Source organism: Balaenoptera musculus, chromosome 3, assembly GCF_009873245.2.
Source record: "Balaenoptera musculus isolate JJ_BM4_2016_0621 chromosome 3, mBalMus1.pri.v3, whole genome shotgun sequence".
Lineage (NCBI taxonomy): Eukaryota > Metazoa > Chordata > Mammalia > Artiodactyla > Balaenopteridae > Balaenoptera > Balaenoptera musculus.
In genome coordinates, this window is record NC_045787.1 from 14,003,854 (window position 1) to 14,025,173 (window position 21,320).

The window sequence follows — 21,320 nt, forward strand, 5'->3', positions numbered from 1 at the left end:
CAGTATGTACTCTTTTTTTACCTGGCTTCTCCCACTCAATCTAATTATTTTGAGATTTATCCAGACTGTTGCATACATCACTTTTTTAGTGCTGAGTAGTAATCCACTGTATGGATATACCACAGTTTGTTTACCCATCTATTTGTTGATGGACATATGAATTGTCTTCTGTTTTTGGCTGACACAAATAAAGCCACTATGAACATCTGTGAACAAGTCTTTGTATAGGTGTATGCTTTCACTTCTCTTGGGAAAACACCTAGCTCTGGAATGCCTCGGTCACATAGTAGCTTTTAAAAAACTACCAAACTGTAATCCAAAGTGGTTGTACCATTCTACCTACCCACCAACAGTGAGTGAGAATTCTAGCTGCTCCAGATCCTGGCTAACACTTGATATAGTCAGTATTTTTAATTTCAGCCATTTTGGTGGAGGTATAATGGTGTCTCACTGTGGTTTTAATTATATTTTGAGCCGCAGATCATGCACAACGGCAAAAATATTCATGTATTTGTGAGGGGTGGAGAGTAGAGCTTGTTTACAGCTTTACTGACATAATTTAAAATAAAATGAATCACTTATAACCTTGTTTTTTGACAGCTATTCTTATAATTTTGAAATAGCAACATGTCTCTAGAAAAAGGAGAAACTTTGTACAGCAGGAAATTAAAGAATAATCAACTTGCTTTATAATCAAGAGCACATCCCTCCTCTTCTAAACTGCAGAACGTCTTGTAGACCATTAAATGATACCATGTGTGTCACATCAATTAGACAAATGCTCTACTATACTTACACAGTAGATAGCTCAGTATAACCCCAGGAATGTAACTTCCCAAGATCGTAAAAAAGGTGCATACACTGCAGACCAGGAGACAAAACTAAAAATAATAGAAGTAACATGTGACAGTTGTACATAACATCAAGATACTTTAGAGCACAGGATACACACAAAATTATTGATCTATATGCCATCTATCATGTTATGGCAAATGTTTTTCAAACAGTGTTCTTTGCACTTAGATCTGACTAATGACTGCTGTGTTCAACCAGCCTTAGCCCACTTTAACATTAGGTGATAATCATTTTGAAGGTTCCAGAAGCTAACCTCTGGCACAGAGAACAACATCTCCCATTAATCATGCCTGCAGCTGTATTACCAGATGCAAGAGACCTGAAGAATAGTATGGACCCAGAAACTTGTTTTACTCAGGGTCACTCACTGAAAACAATGCAGCCCAGTAACGAAATCTGTAGGTTCAAACTGTTTCTATAAATCCACAGAAATTCATAAACACAGCAAAACATGTTATAGAAATTAGAGGTATTTACATAAATATAACAGTAATTCGCACAGCTGATAAGCAGCCGGGATAAATCGACTGGGCATTACTATCCTCCTTCCTAACCATATCTGTTCGGCAAATGAAACTAAATTTCACCAGTGAAATTTGATTATTTTCTTTCTGTCAGTTGAAGCCAAAAGAATCTTGGTTGTTTTAAGTAAGTAAAACATCAAGACAGAAAAATTCTCCCATAAAGTCTTCACTTCTTTTTCACACTCTATTATTTAAAATAAACTATCTTACTTCTTTGCTTTACCTTTAAATTATGGTACTGAATTTCACTGATCAGCCAAGAAAATTCAATAAGGGAATTTCAAAAAGACACACAAGGAAAGGATACATAACTCTGATCAATAACTGATTAAGAGAAACAGCAAGGGGGTCTAAAATTCAGATTAACTTTGATTTTTCATTCTTGGCACAGGGTTAATAAATTCACTAGTCAAAAGGAAAACAAAATTAAGAGCTGTTTCTCAAACATCAGGGATCCTTGAAGAATATGGAATTCTAATAGCAAAACGGAAGAGGAAAGACCATAAAAGTTAAAAGAACAAATAAAAGCATTACTATATCCAGAATTCAGTTTCGCAAAGGCATTTCATATTATCCACTAAATTCGTAGCATCGTTATCTTAGGTTAATTGACTTGGGGTATATTAATGCAATCCAGTGTAGAAGTTTAAGTTCAGAATCTTCTAAAAATGTGTTTAATCATCTCAGTAAAATTAGCATCAAAAACACAAGTCACCCCACCCCGCTACCATGTTGATATGTATTCTAAAAATCACCTTCAGTGATAATAAAATAATTGATCCATATACAACGCTGCAACTTTAGTATGCTCAAAATGTGTCCGAATATAGTTCTGTTACTCATTGAAGTTAGATTTCCTGTAACACGGTACAAAGAGAGGGATTTTAAGTGAAGACATTCCTAGGTTCTTCCTTCCAACTACAGGTGGACATTCGTTTCTATAGCACTGGAAGGGAAGGGGTCTATTGATGGTTCTGTAGCTCACCCGTGCTGTCAAGATACAGTGGAAGCTGTCTCAACACATAAAAACCCTATAGTGGGCATTTCTTGTAACCCCTTTCAAACCACTCAACTCTCGCCCCGTGGGTTTTCATCTTTGTTGGAAAAATACTCATTCCATTTATATAATCACTGTGGATGTTTCTGCCAAAGATTTTCTTTCTTAAGTAAATCACACAAGAATCTCCACTTTTTAGACTGAACGTGAGACTCAGTTACCTCCCAAAACACCCTCAAAGGGCTATGTGTTCCTTTGACTTGAGAACCAGCCTAGATAATATAAACTGAAATTCTTAATAACACATTTTTATCCTTGGTCTGGCTGAGAGGACAAATCATCATTCATTTTAGTTAATAAGCTACATAAATATGGATAAAATAGAAATCCAATCCAATTTCAAAATATAAGGTTAAGGATTTTCTAGTGCTAACAACACTAACATTTCTGAACCTTGCTAATATCAGTTTTTTGGCACGTGTTCCTAGTGTATTATATTCAGAATTGGAGAACCCTTACAGGCTAATAAAATAGGTTAATTCATTTGTTTCCAAGTTTATTTCACATTTTAAAGCACACACATCATTCTCCTTTTCTGGAAAACTTGCCTTGCCCGGGCTCTGCTGTTTAAACACAGACATTTCTTGAAGAAATAGGCTGAAATTCATCCATGATTCTGTAAGACAGTGGCTGAGCCTGGGTCTTTCATCTGGTTTGGAATTGATAACTTCCCAGCTAAAGAGAGAAAAAGAAAACAAAAACTTTTAACTGAACTTTGGACGATTCACTCAACATTTATTGCTTTAGCAGATATTCATTGAGCACCTCCTAGTGGCCACACTCTCTGGAAAAGCCATGTGAATTCAGAGATAAACAAGCCAGACACCTGTCTAAGGAAGTTCACAGGCCAAGGCAAGCAATGAGCTCCATGATTGTCTGGTCACAATGAAGGAAAAGTATAGGGTGGAGGCTTTGGGACATCTTCTCTGAAGATGTCACTTTTATGCTATGATCTGGATTTGCACTATTTACCATAAAGGCTTGGAAGGGCTCCGGACAGAACAATGTACAGCATACGCAAGAGGTCCTGTTGTGAGAAGGAGCTAAAGCACCATTGGTCCCAGTATGGCTGCAGTAGAGCGAACCAGAGAATAGCATTGCAGGGAGCTGGCATGGTAGGAAGAAACCTGATCATACAGGGCCTTGTGGGATTGTTAGAAATGTTTTAAACCTTAAAGGTAGTAAAGCCACAGTACCTTTAAAGAAACCTTGGCTTTAATCTTATCATTATCCCCATCATCAACACGAACAAAGCATTTTCAGTCCACAGTGGATCCTTGTACAATGCTGCAGTTAATCCACGTATGTATAATTTATTGTTGGCCCTTCGTATCTGTGGTTCCTCTGCATCCACAAATTTAGCCAACGACAGACCCTGTTGCACTGTAGAATTTACTACTGAAAAACATCCACTCTAAGTGGACCCACGCAGTTCAAACCCGGGTTGTTCAAGGGCCGACTGTACACTATGTTGGTCAACTCAGTAGAAAACTGTCAAACTCAACAGGATCTCACAACACCCCGTATTTGTCTAGAGTATCTTTTCCCGATCACCATCATAGAATGTGTTGAATGTGGTGTGTGTGCCAGGCACGTGCTGTGGGTCCCCGCCTTCATCTTCCCACAGGAATGGTAGTGAGCTAAAAGCTAGTAACAATCACTCCAGGAAGAAGACATGCAAATACTGGGCATTTCCTGAAGTTACAATGCCATCAAGTCCAAATCCCACTCTTGCAATCCTAACTCATCACATAAATATACCAGCTCAAACAAGCTCTATTAAGGGCACCCAAATTCATTTATTACACAGATAATTTTCAACAAATGTGTCTAGTAGAGGACACATTGTTAGTGAAGTGTCATCTGAGCTATGACTGCAAGGGTGTCAGGGTGAGACTGATCTCTGGATTCAACTCCAGTAGCCCTGCGACAAATTAAAACTACTCTGGCCCTTAGATGCTCAACTACCCAGAAATTGTGTACATTTAGATTCTGTTTCTTTTTAATAAACTTTCGAATCAACATCAAGGAAATTGTAAATTAAATAATACAATTTCCCTTTATAATATAAATTTTAAGTTATATTTAAACGAGTACAATAGCATTAAAAAAGCAAAAAAAAAAAAAAAAAAGTAGTTCTTGTCCTTCCTCTTTGTTCTGTCAGCATCAACCAATGCTCTGCCAGAGAGTCACCAAGCTGCCTGGTGTCCAGGTTGATGCTACTCCACGAGGTAGACATTTGCCAAATGATTTCCCGACTGTTGTAAGCAATGAACTTTTCGGGACGTTTAGCTATCAGTTTATGCCTTCATTAACTCTTCCCACGCTCGAACCACTGAGCAAGCCTGTTTACATTGGTGACCAAATCTAGCACTATGCATATCCTACGAACGATTCCAGACCTATTAAAAGAAACACTAGGGCTTCCCTGGTGGTGCAGTGGTTAGGAATCTGCCTGCCAATGCAGGGGACAAGGGTTCGAGTCCTGGTCCGGGAAGATCCCACATGCCACGGAGCAACTAAGCCCGTGCGCCACAACTACTGAGCCTGCGCTCTAGAGCCCGCGAGCCACAACTACTGAGCCCACGTGCCGCAACTACTGAAGCCCGCGTGCCTAGAGCCTATGCTCCGCAACAAGAGAAGCCACCACAATGAGAAGCCCGCGCACCACAACGAAGAGTAGCCCCCGCTCGCCACAACTAGAGAAAGCCCGCGCCCAGCAACGAAGACCCAACACAGCCAAAAATAAATAAATTAAATAAATTAATTAAAAATAAAGAAAGAAAGAAAGAAACACTAAGTTTTTATGTTACATATAGTGGCCACTATCTGTAACAAAATCTTGCCAGTATGTCAGCTTAATGGGAAAAGATTTTGTACAGGAGAGTAAAAACTGAAATTGAACTGTGGCTTCCTTTCTAGAACAACATAGGCTTGTTACAAATTGGCAAGGGTAGGCTACTCTACTGCTCAGTGTATGACATAAATACAGATTTTAATTTCTGCTCTCTATGCATACTGAGTAGTATTTAAGGATTTGGTTAACCTGTCTGGCAAATATAATTCTAACAAAAATCAACGAAAAACTTATAATGGAACTGTTTATTATTATTTTAACAATTCCAATGGAATGGGTGAACAGTTTGTATTTTGAAGCAACTTTAAAATATACTTCCGGGGCTTCCCTGGTGGTGCAGTGGTTGAGAGTCTGCCTGCCAGTGCACGGGACGCAGGTTCGAGCCCTGGTCTGGGAGGATCCCACGTGCCGCGGAGCGGCTGGGCCCGTGAGCCACAATTACTGAGCCTGCGCGTCTGGAGCCTGTGCTCCGCAACGGGAGGGGCTGCGACGGTGAGGCCCGCGCACCGCGATGAGGGGTGGCCCCCGCTCGCCGCAACTAGAGAAAGCCCTCGCACAGAAACGAAGACCCAACACAGCCATAAATAAATAAATAAATAAACCCAAAGTTACAAAAAAAAAAATCATAATTAAAAAAAATATATATATATACTTCCATTAGGATAATGAACAAATAAAGTGAGTTGTGTTCAAAAATGAAAGATGGGCTTCCCTGGTGGTGCAATCGTTAAGAATCCACCTGCCAATGCAGGGGACATGGGTTCGAGCCCTGGTCCAGGAAGATCCCACATGCGGCGGAGCAACTAAGCCTGTGCGCCACAACTACTGAGTCTGCACTCTAGAGCCCGCAAGCCACAACTACTGAGCCCGCATGCCACAACTACTGAAGCCCACGCGCCTAGACCCTGTGCTTTGCAACAAGAGAAGCCACCGCAATGAGAAGCCCGCACACCGCAACGAAGAGTAGCCCCTGCTCGCCGCAACTAGAGAAAGCCCGCCCGCAGCAACAAAGACCCAACGCAGCCAAAAATAAATAAATAAAAATAATAAAGTTCCCTTAAAATAAAAAAAAGAAAGATGGAATGGATATGAAGGAACTCAAACCCCATGTTTATACCTGAACCTCAGGATCATAATATTGAGAAACACATCACAGAGGCATATACACAGCATGATTTCATTTATATAAAGCTCAGAATCACATTAAGCTAACAGTTATTTAAGCAGGGAAATGATTAAAAAAAAAACAAGATTCAGGAGAGGGGATACCTAAGATGGGGGTGTGTAGGGAATGAGACTTGAGATGGCAAGTGGGAGCTTCTTGGGTATTTGTCATGTTCTATATCTTCCTTTAGGTGCTGGGTACACAAGAATCGATGTATTTCTGTTCTTAAAGCTATACATGTACACACACCTTTGATTTAAAATTCCTGGATACTTAAATGTATAATCATTCTTTTTATTTAATGAGTAACATTCTTACACGAGTATATCCCACTTCACATCCTATAGTCAAAACACAAGTGTTACCTCCTGTGACAGTACTTTGGGACAATAAATTCCACTGTTACTTATATTTATTTTTAACAAAATCACCTTAGGGAGTTCCCTGGTGGTCTAGTGGTTAGGACTCAGCACTTTCACTGCCGTGGCCCAGGTTCAGTCCCTGGTTGGGGAACTGAAATCCCATAAGCCGTATGGCATGGCCAAAATTTTAAAAAATCGCCTTGAACAATTCTAATGATATCTGAATTACTGTTACCATCACAAACAGAAATGAGAAATGCATCGTGTAAATCATGAAAATATTATCTAACCAAATGGGTTTTGGGAAGAGTAGCAAATGTCTGAGATAAAATAATTGTGTAGATTGTCCTGAATAAAATTTAATGGAAATATGTATGATTTAAGAAGGAAATCCGAATTCAAGGGCAAAGAAGAGGTGTCACTCTACATGAACACTCTAAATAAAACATGCACCTAGCCATCACTCTCTGGGAGTTTCATAATAGTTTTAAATTGTCCAGTGACTAATTCTGAGGACCAGTGGAACATAACATTTCTAATGTCTTCCATTATATACAGTCTACCATTAATTTATGTCACCACAGTTCAGTTTAGGTAATACAGTTACATAATATATTTGAATAATACAGTTACGTAATTTAGAATAAGATGGGCCAATTGATGTCAACTTTTCAAATTCCCTTCTCTTATAGACAAGGAAAGTGAAACCCACATTTTCTCAGCTAGTTCAGGGCAGAGCCTGACTGGAGGCTCCTGATTTCCAACACGGTTCTCTTCCCTTTAAAACATGTGCCCTCTGCAAGGGAAGAACAAATTCAATGACACCTTGGAAGAGGCCACATCTTGTAATTTAGAACAAGAAGGAACATGTGATGCTCCTCCTCACTCTTTCCTAGACTCAGGAGGAATGAGGTGTGATTGACCAGGATCAACACGGCATCATTTAAGACCTACCCATCCCAGAAAAAAGGAGAACTTCCTGTGCAGAATCCAAATATTTATTGGGAAGTAAGATGCATACTTGATGGTTGGTCAACGATTAATACAAGTGACATCTGCATGTGTACACACACACACACAACTCACACACACACACACACACACACACACACACACACACACACAGAGGCTCTGAGTTGCTCCATAATGAAACTCTAGGTTTTCCTAGAGAGCCTTATCTGGAAAACACATAATCAGAGAAAGGATCTCCTGTGAATACTGGACGATGGTAGGGAAACAGATCTTTCACATGGTGTGTGGCTGTCTTCCCACCATCCTTGGCGCTGATCAACGTGCAACGAAAGGCCCAACAAACAGAAAAGAAGGCTGAAAAACAGTGTGAATCTTTACCAAGTTCTTCACCAAAGAGTGCAAGTCTTCTATGATTGAAGCTCATTCAAGGGAGAAAATTAGCTACCAATGGCTTCAGCATGAATATTCCAGGGCTTAGATTTTTTCTTCCATAGTTTCAGAGAGAACACGCATTTTCCAGGTTCAAAGGGAAGTAAGGTCCTTTTGTGGGTCCGTCTGTCCTTCTTTCTTTCCTTCCCTTCTCCCTACCCTTGCTTGCCTCCTTCCTTCCAGCTAGTTTTCTCTCTCCTTCCTCCCTCCCTCCAGCCAGGAGGTAAGGACCTCTTAAGAGTCCCTCCCTCGTGACCACCAGCTCCAACTTCCCAGACTCTCCAAGTGAGAAGCCACACCTCCCAGCCTTCCCACGGCCACGGCATCTTTCACGTGGGCTCTGCCCAAGGATCTGCAGCTGTGCAGAGCTTGCCAGAAAAGCTACCAAACTGAGGCCCTGGCAGATTCCGTTCAGTTACATTCTCCTTCTTAAGAGAAACTAGAGGGACGGATTTTTGACAAAAGACACTCTGCATGGTCAAGATAAGCAGCTGTTTACTGAAGAACCGATATGGTTCCACCAGTCCGAGACGTTCTAAGGGAATAAGAATTAGAGAGATAGCTCCTCAGACAAGCAGCCTCCCTTTGGCACAGAAAGGAGCTCTGCTTCCCAGGAGAATCTGAAGCCAACACCCCTGCTTTCTGCCTCCATAACCCTACTAGAATACAATTAGGCATAGACGTTAGATATGGCCAAAGTAATCTCGTTAGGCAGTTCCCACTTGGGAAGTGTGTGTGAACCCCAGGGCACTGTTTCAATAGCAGCTGTCATGGCCTCACTCCAGAAACTCTGATGGAGCAGGCCTGGGGTGACCTCAGAAATCTGCCTTTTGAATTAGTGTCCCAGGTGATTCTGAGGCACGTGTTTCTTATCCTAAGAGTTACAATAAGAAATACCCAGTGAGAAAGTGTCAGGCCGCAGAGCAGGCATCTGGGTGCCCCCAGGTGGGTCCTGGCCACTACCTGAGTTGAGCAGCAGAAGTGAGAGTCCAAAGGGGCTGGAGTTGGAGGGACAGAGTGTGGCAGGTAGAGCCTGCACAGAGAACACGGGCCACCTTCGGGGTCCCCTGGACCCTCCAGCTGAGGACGCACGTGTGAGGGACAAGGCATGGGAAAGGATGAGAGGGAACAGCGTCCTGTGCTCACAGGGCTGGGAAGGATGCCTGGAAATCCTTCCCACCGACTAGACTGGAAAGCCTCAAAATTCACACGTCGGGTAGAGTACTCACAAGGGTCCTACCTCAGCAGCAGAGAATAATGAGCCCTAGACTGAATGCTGCTGTGGTCCTAACACGTCTTAAAAGCAACGTCCAAAAGGATCCAACTGATTTTAAGTAATTTAACTGTGTGATACGTAGGAATAAAAAGTGGTGAGTTTTGTTATGAACCAAATAAGCCACATGGTCAAACTGAGATCTGAATGATTTTTTAAATTTTTCTTTCATACCTATCTTTTTTTTTTAGTTGAGTTTTCATTTATTTATAACATAGGAACTTACAAAAATGAAATTTTAAAAAGTATGTCATTTACAATATCATCAAAAAAACACCAAATTCCTAGGAATAAATGTTACTAAAGATGTATAAATCTCCACCCTAAAAACTACAAAACATTATTAAGAAAAACTAAAGAAGACCTTAGTAAATGGAGGTATATGTTCAAGGAGTAGACATATTGGCATACTGTAAATATATCAATTCTCCCCAATTGGACCTACAAATTCAAAATCTCATCAGAACTTATAATGCCAATCGGCTGCCTAATCCTAAAATTTAAATAGGAATTTAAAGTACCAAGAACAGCCAAGGAAATCTTGAAGAAGATAAACAAAGCTGCAGACATACGCTACCATATTTCAAGCTCTATTATAAACGCTATTGAATACACACACACACACACACACACGTATGAACAACACATAACTGTAATTTTGTTTTTCTTGTATCTTTTTTGTATAGTTTTTAGCGTAGAGGGTTATGCATCCTTTAGGACATTTGTTCCTAGAAATCTGATGGGTTTTGATGCTATCATAAATGATGTACTCTTTTAATATATGCATAGTGATTTCCTTGCACAGTATTTATGCAAGAAAATAGCAAACTAATCATGATAATGAATGATGACACTATAGTTCAGTGGGTAAAGAATTTTTTATTAACCTTTTTTTTTCACTGAAGTATAGTTAATTTACAATGTTGTGTCAGTTTCAGGTGTACAGCAAAGTACCTTTCTTTTACACGATTGTGTACCTTCTTTCTTTAAAAATCTACTTAACAAAAACAGTCTTTAAGTGTTATATTAAAAGACAAGTTAGCCTTTGCACGGTTTACGGGCGCCAAGCGTGAACCTTGGATGCACTTGGTTTTCAGGGTGCAGCACACAGCTCTCCCCGTTAGGGGGCTCTGTGAGACTAAGAAATGTGACACTCGGCTGCTCTTTAAAAACAGACGGTAATTCTGGAGGAGAGAACACGTGCCAGCAGCCTGCTACATCTCTTTCACCCCAAGCGTCTTTGAGCACAACCAAAAATTATGCTGAAATAAATGAATCCTGGCAGAGGACAAATAATGTGTCTCAGTGTCATTTCCCGTCCGTTCATTTCAATCACCACGCACTGAGTGCAGCTGTCTGTCTGTCAGCAGTCCCGCCTCAGGGATTTCGCGATGGCTAAGGCACAGCCTCTACCAGTGAGCGACCCCAAAGTGATTTCTCTCTCGCTCGCGTTATATATGAAACTCACGTTTACAAAATGACATTTCATTGAATCTAGGGGCTGTTGGGGGGAAAAAACATTCAAAAACTAAGCTGGGGCTTGGATATATGAGAAGAGCCTGTTGAATATAAGATACTCTCTTTTCATTATTGTACACTTTACAGGATAATAAATCTTTTTAGCTTATACTAGTCAACCTAAAAGTCAGAAGGTATTTTTATAACTGAAAGTAATTTTTCAAAGCAAAAAAAGGGATTTTTTAATATATCGAAGCTCAAATCCTTTCACATATTTCTGGAGCTTTAGATTTGAGGAGATGATTACCAACAAGAGACAGGAATCGTGGAGCAGATGGAGAGAGAGAGAAGGACGAGCATGAGGTGGAGGTAGAGGGCACAAACGAACCCTGATGGTCGGGTTTGAGCTCCTGGGTTCTGCTGAGCCCAAAACAAATTCAAACGTGGACATCCCCTTTGTGGAGCCCATTCCCTTTTTCGCCTTAAGCTGGTTTCAGTTTGGTTTCTGCCATTTGCAATACAAAATAAAGTGCTACATTTTTCCGGGGAGGGGGTGGGCAATGCAGAACTGTAGAATATATTTTAAATTGTAAGGTAGAAACAACTATTCAAAAGAGTTATGGAATAAGATTCCACAGAGATCAGCATGACAATTTATTTACTTTTTTTGTTTGTTTGTTTTTAGTACCTGAATGGTTTCGTTTGTTACTTTTTTCACTTTATTTTTTAATTTTTATTGAAGTATAGTTGATGTACAATATTATATGTTACAGGGGTACAATATAGTGATTCCCAATTTTTAAAATATTTTATATTTTATAAATATTTTATATTTTATATTTTATAAAATATTGGTTATATTCCCTGCGTTGTATAATATATCCTTGTAGCTTATGTTATTCCTAAAGGTTTGTGCCTCTTACTCCCCTCCCCCTATATCGCCCCTCCCCCCCCCACTGGTAACCACTAGTTTGTTCTCTATATCTGTGAATCTGTTTCATTTTTGTCATAGTCACTAGTTTATTGTATTTTTTAGATTCCACATATGAGAACACATAGTATTTGTCTTTCTCTGTCTGACTTATTTCACTTAGCATAATACCCTCCAAGTCCACCCATGTTGCTTCCAATGGCAAAATTTAATTCTCTTTTATGGCTGAGTAATATTCCATTGTATGTACCACATCTTCTTTATCCATTCATCTGCTGATGGACACTTAGGTTGCTCCCATATCTTGGCAATTGTAAATAATGCTGCTATGAACACTGGGGTGCATGTATCTTTTAGAATTAGTGTTTTTTAGAAAAACAGTTCTATTTAGGTGATGGTTTTAGTAGAATGGAAGGATGCTAATAGAGTGAAAAATTCACACCAAGGCAGTTGATGAAAAATTCAAGTAATGGGGGTTCCAGGCAATGTGAGATAAGAATAATAGCTAACACTCACCAGGAGCCAGGCACCGTTCTATATGTTGTAAACTTACTGTCATATTCAATCCTCACAGTCAGCCTATGAGCGAGGTCCTATTATTTATTCTGTCCTACAGATGAGGGAATTGAGGCTCAGATACGTTAACTATCCTGCTGAGGTCACAGAACAAATACACACAAAATAGGGCCTTCATAAATGGAACCAAGAATGCTTATAATGGGAGGTTGAGACACCGGAAGAACTCTCTGGAACTTGGCATCATTTCAAAGATGAGTGGGGGGCTTCCCTGGTGGTGCAGTGGTTAAGAATCCGCCTGCCAAGGCAGGGGACACGGGTTCGAGCCCTGGTCCAGGAAGATCCCACATGCCGCGGAGCAACAAAGCCTGTGCGCCACAACTACTGAGCCTGCGCTCTAGAGCCCGCGAGCCACAACTACTGCACCCGCGTGCCACAACTACTGAAGCCCACGCGCCTAGAGTCCACGCTCCGCAACAAGAGAAGCCACCACATGAGAAGCCCGCGCACCGCAACGAAGAGTAGCCCCCGCTCGTCGCAACCAGAGGAAAGCCCGCGTGCAGCAACAAAGACCCAACACAGCCAAAAAAAATAAAAATAAATTAATTAATTAATTAAAAAAAAAAAAGATGAGTGGGAAAGAACACTAGAGAAGTAACGTGGACGGATTATGGACTCCCTGAATGCCGAGCTACAGAAATAGAGATATCGATAAAGCATCTCGGTTCCCAGGTGAAGCCTGGGACCAAGGAGTTCAGATTCCTATTTTCTCTCTCCACTGCTTCAGCTCTTTCCAAGCCAGGACCCTCCAGTGATTCCATACCCTGTGCCAATGATACCCTCGATCTCTGGGCCCTCCCAGGCCCGGCACTGTGTCACAAGCACTATGTGCACCTCCTCCCTGAATCTCTCCTCCTGAGCCCTGCCCACCTCCACCAATACGTCATTTTTTTTTGTAGCAAGTTTTCAATTGTAGTTACTTTCCTTTGTAATGTTGACACCTCATGAGACTTAAATGCCCTGAACGGATTCACAGATACGGCTCTGTCTTCAGCAGCTTACAGAACTTGACTTCTACGAGGCACATAAAATATTGAATAAAGGAATGGATATAAACAATGAACAAATATCAAACCAAGAAAAACAAATCAAAAATAGTTTAGTGACTTTTATTGATTTTTTTAATGCACTTATCCAAATGCTTCTATACATTACCTATCGCAATAATTAGTGTGTATTCCTTTATATGTGTAGGAATACATCATAGGCAAAAAGTCTGAAAAATTTGGAAACCGACTTTCACTTATATGGAATAGTTTTATTATTTTTCCTTGGAAATGCAGAATTAAACTGCCTTTGAAATTAGGTAACCAGGAAATAGGGCTCATTTATTTCAAATGTTTCCTGAGGTAGAAATTAGTATTTTGTGTGGAATTCCTTCTGGCAAAACTTAGGTCCTAATGCCTGACTTCTCCATGGAGATCCCTGGATCCAGGAGCACCTTCTATAGACGTTACTCTCACATGACCCACGAGCACCTGTGCGACCCATGGAGACCGGGCTGGGGCTTGTGAAGTCGGCCAGAATGTGAAACCCCTTGAATATCCATCCTTCTGTCGGGATAGGGAAAATCAGTGCCTTGTTTGTTTCTGTCGGGTGACCTCAATCCACTAGACAGTATTTTCAGCTATTGCTGTTTCCTCTCAAACACATGTGCACGTTCACACACACACACACACACACACACACACCCCTTTCTGGTCACTTTTTAGATTTTCCATATCCTTAAGAACTCAATATTGCAATAACCATTTCCAAAGATCTTTAGAAGAACCGTCAAAGTACCTCCAGAGAAAATACATTATTTTACACTGATTTATTTTATTTTTAATCCATAGGAATTGGAAATTGAAGCCAAACCATATTTTACAGAAAGTTAACAATGTCAACATCCCATACTGACAAACTTTTGTAAAAGGGGATTTGTTATAACCTAAGCTGTCACCTAGCAACTGGGACAAACAGCTGCTTCACCTATCGCACCTATAAATATGCTTTGGCCGGGAGCCCTCGCCGCCTGTCATTCTCGGCTGGTGACTAATGGTCTCATGTCCTCTGTTGGTAGTGAATATCTGTTGATGTTAACTCCTGAATAATTTTTCTTAGAAAGGTCAGTCAGTCTCCAGTTACAGATTTGACCATTTCTGAGCGCGATGTGTTAGAATTGTTCTTCATCCTCTGGATCCACGGCGTGTTCCTCCGCGTGCAGGCGTGTTTGCGTGTGATCGTGTGTAGGCAGAGAAACGAAATAAAAACAGGGATCCTGTTTCCCTGCACAAACACTCACAGAATTAGAACCATGACAAAGCAAATAAGATATGTCAACTGGAGGATTAAATAAGCAAACACAAGATTAAGAAATTACACAACACTCAATGTGAAATTGTCACTTTTTCAGACCAATTAACCACGTGGACAACTTCTCCCCCCCCCGCCAGGGACCAGGAGGCGCCACCTGAGTGTTGGCTCTTCCTGCCCTGAGAAGCTGAGCCTCACCTCCCTCTGGGCAACTTGGTGTTTTACTTGGAGCTCTATCGTTCTTTTTATACCAAGTCTCAAATGAATTCGAGATCAGTCACGTTGTGCAACTGCCCCTTTCTTCCTTCCACCTCAGTCTCTGCCCTGCCACTTCCCTGGGTGCAGTGATTATCAACTATCCAATCCACCAAGATCATCTGGAAGCCTGGCACTCAGCTGCCCATCACGTTACTTCTTGTATGATTCTAGTTTCTATGAACAGATGCCAGTAGAAGTTATTTTCCAGCGTTTTCAATTTTGTTAACTTTTCAACAAGTAGACTTTCATAAGCCCAGGGCACGAACAATTTAAATTCCATTACCAGCTCCGAACAAGCTCCTACTTGAGACCTGCAGGAGATTAAACACCCTTTCATTTGTGAACACGGAGATTTGCTTTAATCACTACCCCTGAGGGAAGAAAAGGTTTCTACTTTATCCCCGAAGGACAGATAATACCTGAGAACCAGGAAACACTCCCCAAGGAAAACAGAAATTGTTCCTGTAAAGCAAGTTTGCTAATTCAGATATAAGCCTTTCTTTTGCATTCTGTTTGGGACCCACAATTTCCAATGAAGTACCATCCAGGATTTACTGCAGTTGGAATCAAAAGGAAATGTCCTCTCCCTGCCTTTTTTTTTTTAACCTCTGGCCTAGTTACATGAAACCTAAGCTTCTGTGACAATACCGAAGAATGTATTTCTTATGGTGCAAAAATTTTTCATTAACAATATAGTTCCTCATTCTGTTTTTTGAGAGATCTTACCCATCACACCGCGCTGGAACAGGTATATACAACCCAAACAGACTGAACGATGATAAAGTTCCTCCAGAGGGCTTTTCAAATGAAGGCCAATTAAAATTAATTTTGTTGGGAGAATTTGTTGTCAGCCTTTGTGTTGAAGGGGGTACCTTGGAATAGGGCAAACCTGGAGCCAGTGACTATCAGTCATTGAGATATTTATTCAAAACGCTACACTGTTAAATCATAGGCCACAGTCCCACCTTAGTCCTTTAAAGACTGCATCTCCCATTTACCTTCATTTAAAAGAGAAATGCAAATCAAAACTACAATGAGATATCATCTCACACCGGTCAGAATGGCCATCATCAAAAAATCTAGAAACAATAAATGCTGGAGAGGGTGTGGAGGAAAGGGAACACTCTTGCACTGTTGGTGGGAATGTAAATTGATACAGCCACTATGGAGAACAGTATGGAGGTTCCTTAAAAAACTACAAATAGAACTACCATACGACCCAGCAATCCCACTACTGGGCATATACCCTGAGAAAACCATAGTTCAAAAAGTGTCATGTACCACAATTTTCATTGCAGCTCTATTTACAATAGCCAGGACATGGAAGCAACCTAAATGTCCATCGACAGATGAATGGATAAAGAAGATGTGGCACATATATACAATGGAATATTACTCAGCCATAAAAAGAAATGAAATGGAGGTATTTGTAATGAGGTGGATGGAGTTAGAGTCTGTCATACAGAGTGAAGTAAGTCAGAAAGAGAAAAACAAATACAGTATGCTAACACATATATACGGAATCTAAGGAAAAAAAAAAAAAGGCCATGAAGAACCTAGTGGCAAGACGGGAATAAAGACACAGACCTACTAGAGAATGGACTTGAGGATATGGGGAGGGGGTGGGGTGAGATGTGACAGGGTAAGAGAGTGTCATGGACATATATACACTACCAAATGTAAAATAGATAGCTAGTGGGAAGCAGCCGCATAGCACAGGGAGATCAGCTCAGTGCTTTGTGACCACCTAGAGGGGTGGGATGGGGAGGGTGGGAGGGAGGGAGATGCAAGAGGGAAGAGAAATGGGAACATATTGTATTTGTATAACTGATTCACTTTGTTATAAAGCAGAAGCTAACACACCATTGTAAGGCAATTATACTTCAATAAAGATGTTTAAAAAAAAAAAAAAAAAGCCGGTGAATGACGTTGGTGACTCTTAAAGGAACATACCCTTACCAAGAGGATCACTGTTGTCAGTCATAGAAAAAAATGAGAATCGCATTATGATGTCTTCCTGCTCGCTAAATTGGCCATCGGCCTCCCTCAGAAGCAGATTTTTAACAATGAGCTACTGTATGGATACTGCATGTTTTCATGGTAAATAATGCACTACTCAACAGCAGCATGGCGGGAAGGTGGGGATGTATCTGGGAGTGAGGAGGGCACGAACTAGAAAGGAGTATGTGTGGGGGGGCAAGGGAGAAGTGGATCTGGGCACAGGTTACCGAGGAGGCATCTCTTGCCCAGGGAGGGGGTGCAGTGGCCGACGCTATGGAGTGAGGACAAATTTCAGAAGACCGTATTTCTCCTAGTGATAGTTTCTTTAGGAAAACAAAATTCTAAAAAGTAACTAATAGAGCCTGTCTGCTTTAGAGGGTGAGTTTCTACGGGATTGCATTTCCCCCACTTTCTCATACACATAGAACCGCAATAAAAATCTGGCTGATAATTAACTAAAAAGGAGTTGCCTTCAGTGCACTTCTCACCACCTCGATAACCGTCATTGTGCATTTTATACCTGAAGACTGAAGGGGTTCCTGCAAACACTTACTTAAAGAGTTCCTCTGACATTTCATTTCCATTCATATTATAAATTCGCTCAGGAAAACTTATTCTTAAAAATTCGTATTCCCTTGTGCAGTGAAGTTCAGTGCGAGTAAATGAGATTGGAATGATCTAGGCCGAAACTTATGCCCGTGAGAGAGGTGCCCGCCATCTCCCCCATCCTCCTTCCTTTTTGCAGACACTCACACCTGCCCCCAGGGTCCAAGTTCCTGTCCGTGGTGTTCAGGAGAACCTAACGGCTGCCACACGCGCTTTCTATGTGTGTAAACTGCCAAGCCGGCGTATTGGAGATCATCTGCTTGCCCAATCTTCTAGCCATTTCCAGGAAGCCGCCGACAACTGAATCAGATCTCCTAGGCAAGTGCCTGTGTGTTCACAACTCCCGCCGCTCTCTCCGGGGCACACGGTTACATCCATACCCCTTTCTCCTCTCCCTCTAGGTCACTGTTGACTGGATTGGCTAGTCGGTAAAATGTTAAATGCCTTCTTGTTTTTATACACATATAGAATGTATTATTATCCCATGTTCTGCTTCTACTCTATTGTAGGGATGCAAAATTTGCCACTCCAAGTTGTCTCTTTGGCATGCATATTATTTCGAGGTGAAAACAATCAAGGCCCAAAAAAACTCAGGAAGAAACTTTGACCTTCCCCCTAACTGCCTAAAATAATGTATCAACAGATAGAGGGCTTGTTCCAGGAAGCAAGATAGCAGCAGAGACATCTGCGAAGAATATGGTCTGAGTGTGGTGAGGGAAACTCAGCAGGCCCTAGAGCTCAGAGCCCACTCTGTGTCCCATTGTCTCTTCCTGGCCCAGCAAACCTCTACTTACCAAACATTTGCTTTTCTATCTCCATGTCAATTGCCTTCCTAGCCTTTGAAGTTCCAAACCACTACCCTCAACACCTCTTTTGTCTTTAGCTGAAGATGGTAGTTCACGTGAGGGTTTTGGCCATTCTGGAGAGTTACTCAGTTCTCCTAGGTCTCTCCCGTGTGTACATGTTATTAAACTTTTGTTTTTCTCCTGTTAATCTGTCTCGTGTCAATTTAATTCTTACACCAGCCAGAAGAACCTAGAAGGGTAGAGGAAAATTTCTTCCTCCCCAACACTATAATTTACTAACATGAAACAGACTTGATAAGAGCCTATATAGTAAGATCAAATAGCTCTTTGATCAACCTTAATCATTTATTTGGTTGGCCAAAAGTTCGTTCAGGTTTTTCCATAAGATGGTATGGAAAAACCCGAACGAACCTTTTGGCCAAACCAATACTCTTCCCGTGTGAGAACCATTCAGAACCACAAGGACAAAACTACTGCGAAATGGCATTTAACTGGGCCTGGACATGCCAAGGGTTGTCTCCACCCAGTTAAGTAGATCAATTAAGTGGTGCTAAATATTTCATCCTGAGCTCCTTGCGAGTTCATCATCCTAGGTGAGAGCCACAACAGTAATGAGTCTTCAGGGAACTGACCACAGCCAAAAGGGAACCAATGGAGCCAAATGGTCAAAGAAAAGCACCTATAATTAAACAACACAATGACTATTTTAAACATGCACTGAAAGACAGAGAGAGATATCTTTTAATCATTGTCTTGAAAGATGTTCTATGTTTAGAATTGTATTTTGATCAGAACTTAATTTATTATGTATATTCTTCTTGCTTTTTTCTTCCCTAGCTCATGCTACCACAATGCATTTTCAAGAAATGGAAAAAATGGCTCATCAAAATGTTGGGTTCTAGAAAAGGTAATTGTTTTTAAAGACAGATACCTGCCTTTGTTTCTCTTACAAAGCCCATACCTTCTAATCTATGTAATCTTTAACAAAACTATCCAGTGCCAACACGATTTGAGTGATCCCCGTACATACCACAGCCACTAGACACCCCAGACGCTAAGAATATGATTAAGTTCACTTAAAAATTAAGTTCACTTTGAATATATAGTCCGAGAGGCCAGGAATGAACCAACTCTGTGAATTCTGTTCTGAACTGACTCTTTGGAATCATAAGAGGAAATGAAATTAATGTTCTTTTCACAAATTATGCTAAAGAATGCCACACATCAGTGGCACGGCAACCACCGAAGCCCCTGGGAGGCTGTTCTGACTAGTCCACAGGAGGAATTCGGGTTTCTGAAGTCTATAAAATAAGGAGCTGGACCAGATCAGATATTAACTGGTTTTGGATAATGGCCTCCTTCAAAATACCTCGGGAATTCAGAGGGTCCATGGGCCCGGGTTGAGTGCTGCTGGATTCGATAATCAATGATGTCTTCTGCTCAAGGATTTTATAATCCACTCACGTTTACCTAAAAGGCTGAATTTAGGAAAACTCCAAATATATCCTCCACTTTTATGAAATAAACATTTATCTTCTCCTATAAAGAGTTGATTTAGAAATTGATACTAACTTGAGAGAGGAATACTTAAAGCTGGCAATATCCCTTAACACATCCCTGGTGGTATTGATGGGAAAGAGAATCTCAGCCAGTAGCTATCAGTGACCTTTCAAGTACTGATGTCGAAGTGTCAGATCTCAGGCCGAAAGAGGTTCCCAGCAAACAGACCTCCTCATAAGCTGAGAAGGTCCAGTCTGCTTCCATTTTCTGAGGCTGTGAGGGTATTAAAGATGTAAAATGTCAATATCTGAGGTCCTGTAATGGAGAAATTTAAAGCCATATAAGGAATTTCATCTTTCCTTTACAATGGGCTGCTGATTTCCAGGCCCTGGGGACTGCAAGGCCAGAGCAGATGCCCAGCTGGCCTGCCCTCTGCAGACTCAGTCAGTTGGACCCCTGAAATTCTGTGTTTGGTCAAAGCAGGGACCTATGATTTCACTGGAAATGTGGAGCAGGAGACCAAAGAGATGGGAGTTAGAAGGTAAAGGCAAATTTACCAGAAACAATGGGCGCTCCTAACTGTCAGGGCCTAATTACCTGAGAGTCATTAAACTTCCTTTCTTAGATTTTCATCATGGGGTTTAAAAGAGCTATCACAGTCTATCTTTATCCGTTGCAAACAGCGGTCACTTTTAAGCTGCTTTTTCAGTATTCGATAACTTTCCTATTCCCTTATCTGGGCTGGTGTAGGGGATTAATTCTCAACCATATTAATGAGTAATTGGCATGAATATTCTTAGACTCAGGGTAGAACTTGAATGCTGACTGGAGACTAAGAAACCAAGCAGTACACCCTTGGGGCAGTCAACTCAATCCAATAAATATTAATTTATGAATACGTGCTGCGGGAGTTATAAAAGTTCCAGCTGAGTTAGGGCTTGCAACAAAGATTGGCGTTCTGGCATAAAACACATCCCCATGAATTACTCATGATTTCTAGTTTCATTTATTTAAAGAGGAGCAAGAATTTAATGACGAATCAAACAACCCACATAAAGGATCATTCTCAATTTTTATGCCTATCCCCCCCCCCACCAACCTTTTTAGCTGTTTGTTCACTTTTTTCAAAAAGCATTATTTATCAGCAACTGGCCCTTACTGATTCTTCCTAATACATTCAACAGTTTTCTTAGGGATAAACAACTGTATGTATTAAGATATAAGTTTGCCTGTTGTATCAAAGGTCTAAGTGATGGGTTTAAACGAGAGAGCACTTCATTTCTCCCTCATGGACAGCAGAGCATAGTGGTTCAGGGCTGACACAGGATCTCTATAATGTTGAAGACCCAGGCTCTTTCCGTCTTGATGCTCCATATTCTCAAATCACACAGT

General features: G+C 41.0%; 1 protein-coding gene across 2 annotated transcripts in view; it reads right to left on the minus strand.

The window, feature by feature from the left end:
* The window catches only part of RETREG1 (reticulophagy regulator 1), a 127,674-nt gene that overhangs the window by 7,178 nt on the left and 99,176 nt on the right, over positions 1-21,320 (minus strand). For both annotated transcript variants that reach the window (XM_036847240.1, XM_036847241.1), the window contains 2 exons: positions 2,985-3,111; positions 797-881 (listed from right to left, as the gene is read on the minus strand). In XM_036847240.1, coding sequence (XP_036703135.1) covers positions 797-881; positions 2,985-3,111 — 212 coding nt within the window. The remainder of the gene's footprint in view (positions 1-796; positions 882-2,984; positions 3,112-21,320) is intronic.